At 37.6% G+C, this 12484-nt stretch overlaps 1 protein-coding gene across 1 annotated transcript in view; it reads left to right on the top strand.

The window, feature by feature from the left end:
* Window positions 1-12484, top strand: part of LOC149802047 (alpha-1-inhibitor 3-like) — a 216046-nt gene that overhangs the window by 96214 nt on the left and 107348 nt on the right. Inside the window, exon 20 of the mRNA XM_089956451.1 lies at window positions 882-963. Coding sequence (XP_089812577.1) covers window positions 882-963 — 82 coding nt within the window. The remainder of the gene's footprint in view (window positions 1-881; window positions 964-12484) is intronic.

The raw sequence follows: 12484 nt of genomic DNA, 5'->3' as shown, positions 1-12484 counted from the left end.
GATTTTTGCATATTGTGCATACATTATCCTAATACATCGAATTATGAAACTTGGTAAGGGGATGTATCTTGATAAACACTTCTCCCTCATTGCAGAAATAGGTCATTAAAACCCATATTTTATGCTTCACTTAAATTTTATATTTGGTGTTCATTTTAGGGCACTTCTGATGTTAAAATCTTGAATTGATGATGATATGTAACGATATTAGCTCATTGTAACGTATTTTTAATATTTTGCTGCTTTTGTTTAATTTTGTATTCATGAGTTTTACGCATGCCGCATGTTCGTTATCCTGCTTAGTTCATAATTAGATCTTATTGCATCTTATATCAGATCTTATTGCATCTTATATATACTGCACATACATACAGCACATATTTGCCGCATTATCAAGCGTCACACAAGAAAGAATATTTTTTACTTCCAGACCTCTTGGCACAGTCATTTTTATCAAAGGCATGAATATACATGAAAAAAATCCAGTAAGAGACCTTACTTGACATGGTGATACATGTCTGTAACCAGTAAACAGTTGTTGGATTATGGAATGCCAATCTGCATCCCTGAGCCCACAGGGAGTTGGATTACAAAATGCCATTCAGCATCCCTGAGCCCACAGGGAGTTGGATTACAAAATGCCACTCAGCATCCCTGCGCCCACAGAGAGTTGGATTACAAAATGCCACTCAGCATCCCTGAGCCCACAGGGAGTTGGATTGCTAAGAAACTTAGTAAATAGTATAGCCATCCTATAAAATGCACACAATAAGCAAAGACGAGCACAAAGACATCACTCCTCCTCATTTCCCAATGAATAAATTACTTCTTACACAGTATATGATACATTTTTTAACAGGATTTTGAATTGTCCTTTTCAGAGTTCCAAGATGCTAGTGGTTACTGATGCACTTCTTGAGACCAGACCATGCTCTGAACCATCATTATATCCACCACGACATTGTAAGTGGTTTTTTATTATACCATTTTGCAGTAAATAAAACACTTACATTGCATCTGAGCAGTTGCATGTTTAATCATTGACGCTGAAATGTGCACAGGCTAGTGATATACCACACACCATTAGTTGCTATGGTTTCCTGCTAATCAGATCTCTGCCTTCTGAAGTGTTACAGAGAGGATGTGAAATGAGATGTTTATGTAGAATGGGCTTAGAATGAATAATATTAAGATGCACTATTTATAGATTTTGATCTAAGAGAATTCTTCCACTAAATCTGCAAAATTCTCTTCCAAACTTTCCACCATGATTATTACACCTCCCCCTGATGCCATTTGTTACAACTCTTTGGTCTTAAAATAAGTATGTGAAAGAAGTGAAACCAACAAGTTTAGTAAAATTCAACAACAGTTTTTTTTCCTATAGAATACAAAGAGAAAATTTAACTGGAACATAAAGTATTGTGAACTAAATCTCATTTTATCCTAAATGATCTAACACAGGTCCAAAAGTATAGAATGTTCCGAATGAATTCCAGTATTCAGCATTTCACAATTAAAAAATCCAGGATGTTTCACAATGATATCCAGGATGTCTTTGATTGAATTCCCAATAATCCCAAAATAGTGTTTTTAGTCCAAAACATCAAAGAGCAATTTGTAGTTCCTATAAATAATTCAGATAAGTGAATCCTTTAAAATTATATCTGAACACATCTAAAATTGATTCCACAAACTGATATTAAAATAGAAGTGAATAATTTTGTTTACTAATACCTTATATAAAAACCTAAAACACAAGAAAATGATCAAAAGGTGGGTCACAAGTTCTCTTCAAAAACAATCTAAGTTTATGAATCAGGCTTGACCTTAAATTCAGATAATCAGTACACATTTTGATCTTTATCTTAAAGTCTAATCTACAATTATGGATAAAAATTAGCTATGTAAATATGTTGTTTCCAAATTCACGCTATATATATATATATATATATATATATATATATATATATATATATATATATATATATATATACACTATTTCCCAGAGTAGATTCAAATAAATCAGAGCCTCCAATTGTGGTCATATACAGACAGTTGGTGTAAGAGATGGAAACCAGTTGCAGCTGCAATTACAACATCCAGGGCAATTATGTTACTGGCCTGCATCTCCTTTTTACTGGAGACATTACAGCTGTGCTCGGATCTTTGAACCACATTGAAACCTCCCAAAAGAAATTTTATCACTTTTGTGATTCTCCTAAAGAACTGAAAGCACTGCAGAGTCTTTATTTGCCAGTTCATTATGTCCCAGAAATTACAAAAATGTGATTTGTTCATACAGTCAGGAAAAGTATGCTGTACTATTCATTGCCTAGTTGAATACAGTTAATTAACGGGCAGATAAAGCAACCAAAGTTCCCTATTTATTTCTCAATAAAAACACACATATAGTTGACTCATGCATATCTCATGAATGGTGAACCTTGACGAAAGTATATAACTTTTCACACTTTCCCCTCTGTATAACATAGACAGAGGGAGAAACTTTTATCCATTACCTCCCCTTACCATTAACCAGATGTTCACCTGTTTAAGCTATAGCTAATGGTACGATATAGACCATACTGCTTGTCCTTTTGCGATCCAATAATATTGTTCTTGTTTTGAATCATCCATTGACACAGTCAGTATATTATCATGTCAGAAGGTGTGGACTTCAGTATTGTCTTTGTGATCTAACATGGTATCATTGTTGGTTGTTTATTCATATGCATTGTCAAAGCAACGTGTTTATTATTTGTGCTTTTGAACATTTTCAGAATGTTAATTCTAGTTTTATTGTTGTTGTTGTAGTACTTTATTAAAATAATAATGACAAGAAAATGTATTAATCACATGAGATTAAAAGCCATGAATGATGTGTCTAGCCTGCACATTGATTTCATCAGCTTCAACCAGTTGCGTAAATGCGTTGGTACTGTGGAGAAACCTTAATTGCAAGAAGAGACACAACATGTTTCGATGAATAGACTGTGACATACTCACCTTCATCCAAAGATGCCATCGATTGACGGTGTAATGCCCAATGCTATGATCCCTCCACCCCGAAGATGATTCATATGATGCCAACTGTGACTATAACATCTGGTCAGCTAGAAAAGGGGGAACTACAGGCTGCAGAGATGATGGTTCCCCATTGTTCCCAGATACCACCATAATTGCAGATGTATTGACTGGTACAAGAACCCAGTTGCTGTCATTAAGTGCATTTATGTCCGTTGTAAATCATTGATGCTTTGAGTTCATTGGAAAGTGTCCTTCTTTATTTCTACAGTCCAGTGGGTTTCAACATCCCACCCCAGCCCACCCCATATATCTAAAGTGTGGCCTGTGAGCCTGAAAGTTCAGGCATATGAGATATAGTTTGAATATCGATGATCCATATTCTCATCTTTTCACACTGCCATTCTGACTGCAGACCACTCTGTCCACCTGGTAGCAGGCCATACCAGTTGATGAGTGACCAGGTATCTGCCACTTTGTCAAGCTGGCAAGCAGGCCATACCAGTTGATGAGTGACCAGGTATCTGCCACTTTGTCTAGTTGGCAAGCAGGCCATACCAGTTGATGAGTGTCCAGGTATCTGCCACTTTGTCCAGCTGGCAAGCAGGCCATACCAGTTGATGAGTGACCAGCTATCTGCCACTCTGACCAGCTGGCTAGCAGGCCATACCAGTTGATGAGTGTCCAGGTATCTGCCAATTTGTCCAGCTGACAAGCAGGCCATACCAGTTGATGAGTGTCCAGGTATCTGCCACTTTGTCAAGCTGGCAAGCAGGCCATACCAGTTGATGAGTGTCCAGATATCTGCCCCTTTGTCAAGCTGGCAAGCAGGCCATACCAGTTGATGAGTGACAACGTATCTGCCACTTTATCCAGCTGACAGGCAGGCCATACCAGTTGATGAGTGACCAGGTCAAGCCATGCTGCATATTGGCTGGTCATTCTGTGGTTTTCAATGTCGTATGCAGGGATGGTCCTGGCTTTTAAAAAGCTGTCGCCAAAAAAATCGCCAACCTCAATATTTTGTCGCCAATTTTCAAAAAGTGTCGCCAAAAAAAGTAGTGTACATTTTTCCAAGTGTTAATTTAGTCTATTAATGTAACAGGCAATGAAAATGACAAAAGATGGATTAGTTAATACTTTAATTATAACAAGCATTAACAAAATGTTACAGTGTTACATGAAGATCCATCGCGATTTTAGGGCTGCCCACTTGTTGAATGCAGTTTCAAAGTCTAATTTTTCACATCTGTACATGCTGATTCTCATTAAATTCTCGAGAGATGAGATGCAGAGCTTATTTCTGATGTCAGTTTTTATGAGGTTCATCTTACTGAATCCACGTTCACAGTCATCAGTGCTGACAGGTGACACCAGTAGTCTCTCAGCATCCCCCCCCCCCCATGGCTAGCTTCATAAAGCTTGTAGCAAATTGCTTCCTAAATCCCAAGAATGATCACTGAATGCTGTATAAATTTTCTCGACAAGAAAAATAGGATCTCCATTCCCACGAATGAAACTTACACGAGTCAACACCTGGCAATATTGGACCGTATATATAAGCATAAATTCACACCCAATTTAGGGATTCTTTCACTCCTGTATTTTGAGAAATAAATAATTATTATTAATTATGCAAAACTGTTCTTTTTTTGCTATTTCTTGTTGCGGAGTTTAAGTCTCTGCAGCTGTAAATCAGGACTGATGGCAAAAGGAAAAGATCAATGAGTAAAATGCCGCACTGGCGATAGAAGTAATTGTGATTTAGATTTTTTCCATTTGCTTTGTATTTATACACAGTAGTCGGTACTTCAAAGCTTATCAGTTTTCTATGAAGGTTCAGCAAAACTACTGTATTGGTATATGTATAAAAAAACCAGAAGGATTAGCCATACAATTAATTGTATCTGTTCTATTTGCGTCTTCAGAAGTCGGTCAGTTGTAGGTATAGTGCAGTAGCATGATTGACTGTATCGCAGCATACAGTACTCAGTCCAGATGTCAGCATAAGCAGATTATGATGTAACAATGCACTGTAAAGATGGGGTTGTCAATAAGAACAAAGGATCGTTTGTGTAACAGATTGATTCCAATGCATTGCTTAGTCAAGTTTGTGGCTTCCTTTCATTCTGCCTTTTAATTTATCCAGTCCAAATCATTGATTGTATGTACAAATTAAATAACCAAAAAGTATGTCGCCAAAAAAATCGCCAGATGGGATATTTTTGTCGCCAATAAGGAAAAAAAATCGCAATTTGCGACATTGGCGAAGCCCAGGACGATCCCTGCCGTATGGGAATCTGGCTAGCTGGTCTGTCAATTTGTTTTATTCCACTCAAGTGGTTCCCAAGCCAAACATCCAGATGGCAGTCAAGCCAACTGTCCAACTGCTCATGCAGCACATTCTAGAAGACAAGTCATGACTCATGCTTGGCTTCCAATTCTACCACTGGGTTAGTTTTTCATGGCATATCCATTGAGGAGGTACTCTGACTCCACAATGGAGTGTATGGAGTTATGTTTCAAAATAGCTGTGTAGGAAATTTATCATGTTTTGCCAATACCAATGTCTGCATGCCAAGCCTATAATATGAAGGGCTTGACAGGCTTGGAAGCTAAGGATGATCACCCCTCCTTCTGTCTGTTACTACAGTTCATGAAAGAGATAAAAGTTTGCCAGTCTGACAAGATCTTGGATCCCAGCATTCCAAGGCTTCTTTTCTTGAGAAGGCAGCTACCAGCTTCGTTCTCATCAGGCTGGTAATATACTCAGATGATTAGCACTAAACTTTCTACCTAGGACAAAAACATCACATCAGTCAACTTGATGACCTTCATGTTTTATATGGTGGATAGGAATATTTACCATGCCTCCCCCAAGCCAGTGTTGAATATGGTAACATTTTCCTCCTTGCTATAGCAGGAGGTTCAGTAAGACCTACACTCCAGTTTTTCAGATGGACAATCAGCAGTAGACATAGACATTATAGCTTTAGGGATGTCAAAACCCCAGTTGTACCCATGGACTGCAAATTGTTTAATGACAAACAACAGTTGGTGCAGATTTTAATGCAGTGGTGGGTTCTGTTTTGAACTTAGTCTAGATGGCAATCTTCCAACAAGCAGAAAACAGTTTATCATCTCACACCTTTAATCCTTTAGAATATGCACATAAGTCTATTTCTTGAATGGCACCTATCTTAAACAGAGCTGTTCAGCAGACCCTGTTCAATGCCATAAGATTAACTCCCTGAAAGATTCAGTGCTCTCCACTTCCACCTTTCTGACATACTATCACATAGCCAAGCTAAGTTTGTAGCCATTTCTTCCATGGCCAGGGCAAGGAAATATATAAACAAGCCACCAGTTAGACAGATTTCCCTCACTTATAGCCTTAGACTCAGAGGACAGATTTTCAGGGAAGTAAAGAAGTAGACAAAGCAGACAGGGAAGCAGATCCTACTATACCTGTACAAGGTCACAGTTCTCAATAAAGGAAGTGGACAAGAGCAGAGAAAAGATAATCATTTCACTCTAGTTTCTTTCCATGCCAGAGTCTGTATAACAAGAAATTACAGGTTTTATGCTACCCATGTCAGATATCCGGGTGTGTGTGGTGTAAAGCTCACATTCTTTGCTGTCAATTGGGAAAGTATATGCCCCAATGATCAATGGACCTGGCAAGTGATTTCAGAGGGCCTCGGTATCATGTTTAATGAACCTACTATTGTCCAGGGGGTCTTCAGCTAACGACACCCCCAAAGATCCATACAAGGCCGACACTTTGCAGTGAGAAGTCAAAAACCTTCTATAGAAAAGGGCGGTAGTGATTGTTCACAACATAAATCACCAGTATTGTTTTTAGAGATTGTTCCTGGTCCCAGAGGCCAATGGCACTCTTTGACCAATCATGGACCTAAATGCAAACAATACTATCATTTGCACCCCATGGTTCAAAATGGAAGCACCAAGGTGGGTTTTAAATACTCTTCAGGAGGGAGACTTTATTATCAGTGTAGACTTGAAAAATGTATATCCGCATATTCCAGTTCATAAAGCCTCCAGTAAGTTCCTGGTGTTTGCTTGTAGGGACAGTTTACCAGCTGAAAGCACTAACATCAGACTCGATGCCAGTCCCTGGAACTTCACTTGTCTGATGGATGTAATAATGGTCTATTTCAGAACCACCTCGATGATGGCAGCATCCAATTGCATCAACAATAAGGGCAAAACAATACACCAATACAATTCATGATACGCAGCCTGCGATATGATACATATCGAGACACATATGAACTTAATGGTCTTTCCATCTTTGGAAGGTAGCTAGTGCCCTTATCTTGTATGTTGACACTTTGGTCCTATGCAGACTACATACAGACATATACTTATCATATATATATATGCAATTCTCATTGATGAGAAGATAACAACAACACTTTCAAACAGACCACCTGTTGGTTGCAGTGAGTTTTATCCAATGTTTTAGCCATTTAATGGTGGTTCCATTTAATTCCCTTTTTGTGTATGATGTGAATGATTTGAAAGCATCTTATTACCAATTTCATGTCACAGTTACATGTGGAAGACATTACGATGTTATCTTCAAAACAGAAGAAATAATGCAATTTCCTTGTGCAAAGAAAATCTCATCTTGAACAAATTCGGGCTCGGGAATAAGGTTGAACCTATCACATTCTACTTCCTGCAGATGCAAAAGACTTGTATTTGTATTTGTAAATGAGCAAGGAAAACTATTGACTACATCCAGTCATATTGTAACAATTTTGTTTAATAACTTACACAAGGTGATACACTTAAGCAGTTTGAAATCTGTCCCATAGCTCTTTCTATGCTAATTTCATTTATCCCATCAGTACCTTTATTCACTGGTTACATATCTCTGCATAAAAAAAAAGAAATTCCAAATTTGTTCTCCATGTACAAATTAAGGAGAGATAATGACAGGATTTTATCAAAAGGGATACCTCCCTCTTTGTCAAAGAAAAAAGGAGGGGGAGGAAGAAATGGTCATAGGTCAATAATTATTTAAACTTCAATATCTGTCTCTCTTTCTTCCTGCTCCACTTTCTTAGAGCTCTACTGAAATCAACATCTTTGACAGATGTCACCTCTAACTGTATAAGCATTAATCTGTTAATTATTTCTGAGAATAATCTGCTTGTTTTCTTTGTATCAATATTGTTATGTGCTTCTTTCTGAAGGGGCATGTACATAGCTATCTTTGTCAGCTTGAATATGTTGGGATACTGATCTTTGTGACTGTTTTGTAAAATTTTCCAGAGCTCACAGATATTATCTTCTGGATACATCTGCTCCAAAATAGGATTTTTCAGGAACATAAACTTCCTTTGTTAAATCAGTAATTTACTGACTACTATGCCAAATTTCTTCTCTGTTCCACAATGCTGTATAAGGGTATTTAGTCCATCAATGTTTGTGGAGACAGAGGTACTAAATAAATATCTTTACTTCATAATTTCATTTTTGTACCCTTATTTTATTCAATTTATCATAACTCTGATATGCATACGTGTCTATGTTTTTTTAGCATATGATGCACATGATGAAGTTGATTAATAAAAAAAATTAAAATTGCATTATACTTTAAATTGTCTGTATTTTAATGAGGCTCAGTATTCTACCCTTTGTACATTTAATTTAAAAATACCACTGAAAGTGTTATGCCATTTATTTTTTCCATCCAGCATGTATATTTAACACCATTTTGGGATCAAAATCACTCCATTAACACATTCCCAACTCCAATAATCTGATATACTTCATAACTTTAAAAATTATTGTCATCATTACTATCATTAGCAAATATTTGCCAAATGAAACCATAATGAACCATGCTGTGAAGCACACATTTTTTGTTTACTATGTAGCCCATATTTTGAACATGCATTTGTAAAACTTTCTTCATGAATGGTTTCAAACTACGCCATAATGCTTATACCAGGTAACATTGTTCAAATCAAATTTACTTTAACCACCATTCGTGTCATGCTTTAATAACCCAGATGTGGAATGGTTGCTATCCGAAAAACAGATGTAGATAGAAAAATGGTTAAATACAAATTATTTACTTTGCCAAGGATATTTTCATATGTGGGACTTTGTGGGTGTTCTCACATTTCTCTGTTCTCCAAGCGCATGAATTTGTAAAAATTTTGCACGATTCGCATAATGGCACAACCTGACTGCATCTCCACATAAGTACTCAACATATCTAATGACTTTCATGCAAAGACTCCATTACTCTGCCAATACTTCCTGCTGTCATGCAGAGAATAAGCTACATTGATTTCTGATTGGTGGTTATTATTTAACCTGGACTGGAACAAGCAATAACTACAAATGAGAATTCAATAAAACATATTTCATCATGCAGAACACTGGTAGTGTAGCTTTTAAATCAACCAAAGGAGTCAATATACAAGTCAAAGTAAAAACTTTGCATGAAAGTGGTTATTAAATGATGAGTAAAGTACTTTTTTATACATTTGGAACACGTTGCAGACAGTGAATTTGTATTCTCAAATAGCCTTTTTGGTTTTTACTAATAAACATGAGTGCCTGTGACTGCAAATGCTGTTTTAGATGCATCACAATTTTACAGAATAATAAGGCAAGTTATAATAATGATTTTTGACTGGTGAAGACTAAAATAACAATTAACATGCATAAGGTAAGTATCATTTTGTATTGATTCTCCATCTCTTGTATCAATGTGTATATTGTTTCAGCAAAACTATCGATGCATCAATATATTGTGTCTTTGCCAATTAACCAATGCAAGACTTCATGTATATGAGGTTCCATTTTAGAAGATAGGACAACCTCATTTGACTTGTGTCAGGTGTTACCTTGCAGGTACACCCATCAGTGATGATGGTTTGTACAGATGCAAGCACCAAGGGCAATGTTGCAAATCTCTTCCACCATTCCAGGAGGACAGTGGACAGTGGCCCAGTCAGGACAGTGGCCAAGTCAGGACCATCTGTTCATATCAACATCCTTGAGATGAAATCCATACTGGAGCATTTCATTGATGGGAGAAGAATCTACTCTGAAAGGGCATTATCATTCTGTCTGGTGAATTTTCACAGAAAGCATGGGGAAATCAGTTCTGCAGACCTTTGCATTCTTGCTTGGGATTTTTAAGGTGGTGTCTTCCACAACAATTTCCTGTACAAGTTCATCATATTTCAGGCCAGCTAAATGTATTAGTGGACTGCTGTCTGAGAAAAATCAAGTAATATGTATAGAATGATCACTTCATTACCCAGTTTGGACTTGCATATTTGTCCACTGGAATTGACCACTGGTGGGATCCATTTGCATCAAGGTGGAATGCAAAACTCCCAACCTTTATCTCACCATTTCTGGATCTAAAGACATGGGCACTCAATGTTTTTTCCATAGCTTTGTTCATTTGTATGCATTCTTACCCTCCAACAACTCTGATTCCAAAGGTGATGCAGAAAGCAAGAGAATCAGAGTATCACCTCATCCTGATTGCTCCACTTGAGTTGGATTAATCATGGATAAACAGCTTAATAAATCTAGCTGCAGAAATCCCAAGAAAAATAGAAATATTTCACTATCTGCTCAACCACAATGGCAGGCATTTCATCCCAATACAGAGTTGGTGAACCTGTATATTTGGATCATATTAAACAAATCCCTCAAGAACAAACAAACAAGTGGTAGAGAGAATTGCTCAAGTGAGAAGGTCCTCCACTTTGAAAAGATTCTAGTGAGCATGAGCAAATTTCACAGCTGAAGGCATCAATAGCTTGAATACTTATTACTTTAGCTGTTTGAGAAGAAACATTTAGCTCCAATCACAATAAAAGCCTACCATTCCATGATCTCTAACAAACTGCATCATCACAGAAGAGATGATAATTTGGATAAATGAAACAATCTTCTGTAAAATGTTGGATTCACACATCCAAGAGGAGAAGTGGAATCTATCATGGGAGCTAACCTGATTGAATTAGACCCCTTTCAAACTGTTCTCAAGAGCTTCTTGGTTTCCCCTCTGATATAAGACCTGCTTCTAGCTTGCTTTAGCATCAGCAGAGCGAAATACACACCTTGTTGGTTGGCCTAAGCTACTTAAAGTTTTGATAGGATCATTCAGTGTCAGCCAAGAAAAGGCTACTGGATGAAATGGGTATCTGGTGCACATTCTGAGAATTAAATCAAGATCAAATGAACTTGGTATGCATTTCAGCTTATGAAGTTAGAGCAGTCACAAGAAATTATCCCATTCAATCAAAACTGTAACTAAGCTGACATTAAGATGGAGGTCAGAATCAACTTTCTACCTCAGAGATCGTACATCCCAAAAGGCTCAGCTAGACCTGGCGGGGTCTATTATTGCAGCACAACAGGAATGCTGCTTTATGACTTCTCATGGATTTGTATGAGGGAAATATATTTTTCTTTCATAAAAGCTGCACGTCAACATACTAAGTAAATGCTCTATCTGGGTTATCTATCTAGAAGCTGCCTCACATGACATACCTTAGGGGGCTGGAGATAGCCTCTCTGGGGTTAGTGGATGTGACTCACTCCATCTATTACCTGCTCTTCTAAAGCATTATGATTGTATAACATTTGAAGAAGAAACCAATTTTTCTAGTAAAATGTTTCTTTGATAATGTTCCCAGCCTCATGATATGGATACAACCTCCCATCCTCTTAATATAGATACATCCTCCCAGCCTCATAACATGGATACACCCTCCCATCCTCTTAATATAGATGCATCCTCCCAGCCTCATAACATGAATACACCCTCCCATCCTCTTAATATAGTTACATCCTCCCAGCCTCTTAACATGGATACACCCTCCCATCCTCTTAATATAGATACATCCTCCCAGCCTCATAACATGGATACACCCTCCAATCCTCTTAATATAGATACATCCTCCCAGCCTCATAATATGGATACACCCTCCGTGCCTCTTAACCTGGATATGCCCTCCCCACATCATAATATGGATACTGTTCCTGATCCCTGGGAGAGCGGGATTTGTGAGGTAGTAGAAGTTCTCCTTAGTTATTATAATTGGATGAGTATTATCAATGAAATATATTTTTATTAGAAATGAATTGGCTTCACCATCTCTAAGCCTTCCAACAGCCATCTTGGACTTGCCACCCAGTTCATCCACAGACAGCTCGCTAGTAAGTGCTAGACTACATCATTTTTGGCAGTCTTCGATTTACTTTCTTTTGCGATATGACTCTTTGGAAAGGGCTTTGGATTTTGTTTATTCAGGCCATTTCCCCAATGTCATTTTCTTCTACGATGGTCATGTCATGGAGATTTTGTGGAAGGTAATGATCTGGCCATTACTAGACAGGCAGGCAGTGGAGAGAGTTTGCAAGCAGAATTCTTTGAGGTTTTATT

This window comes from Sinohyriopsis cumingii, chromosome 4 (assembly GCF_028554795.1).
Source record: "Sinohyriopsis cumingii isolate HCF-2022 chromosome 4, ASM2855479v2, whole genome shotgun sequence".
Taxonomy (NCBI): Eukaryota; Metazoa; Mollusca; class Bivalvia; order Unionida; family Unionidae; genus Sinohyriopsis; species Sinohyriopsis cumingii.
This window is presented reverse-complemented; position numbering and strand designations above follow the sequence as displayed.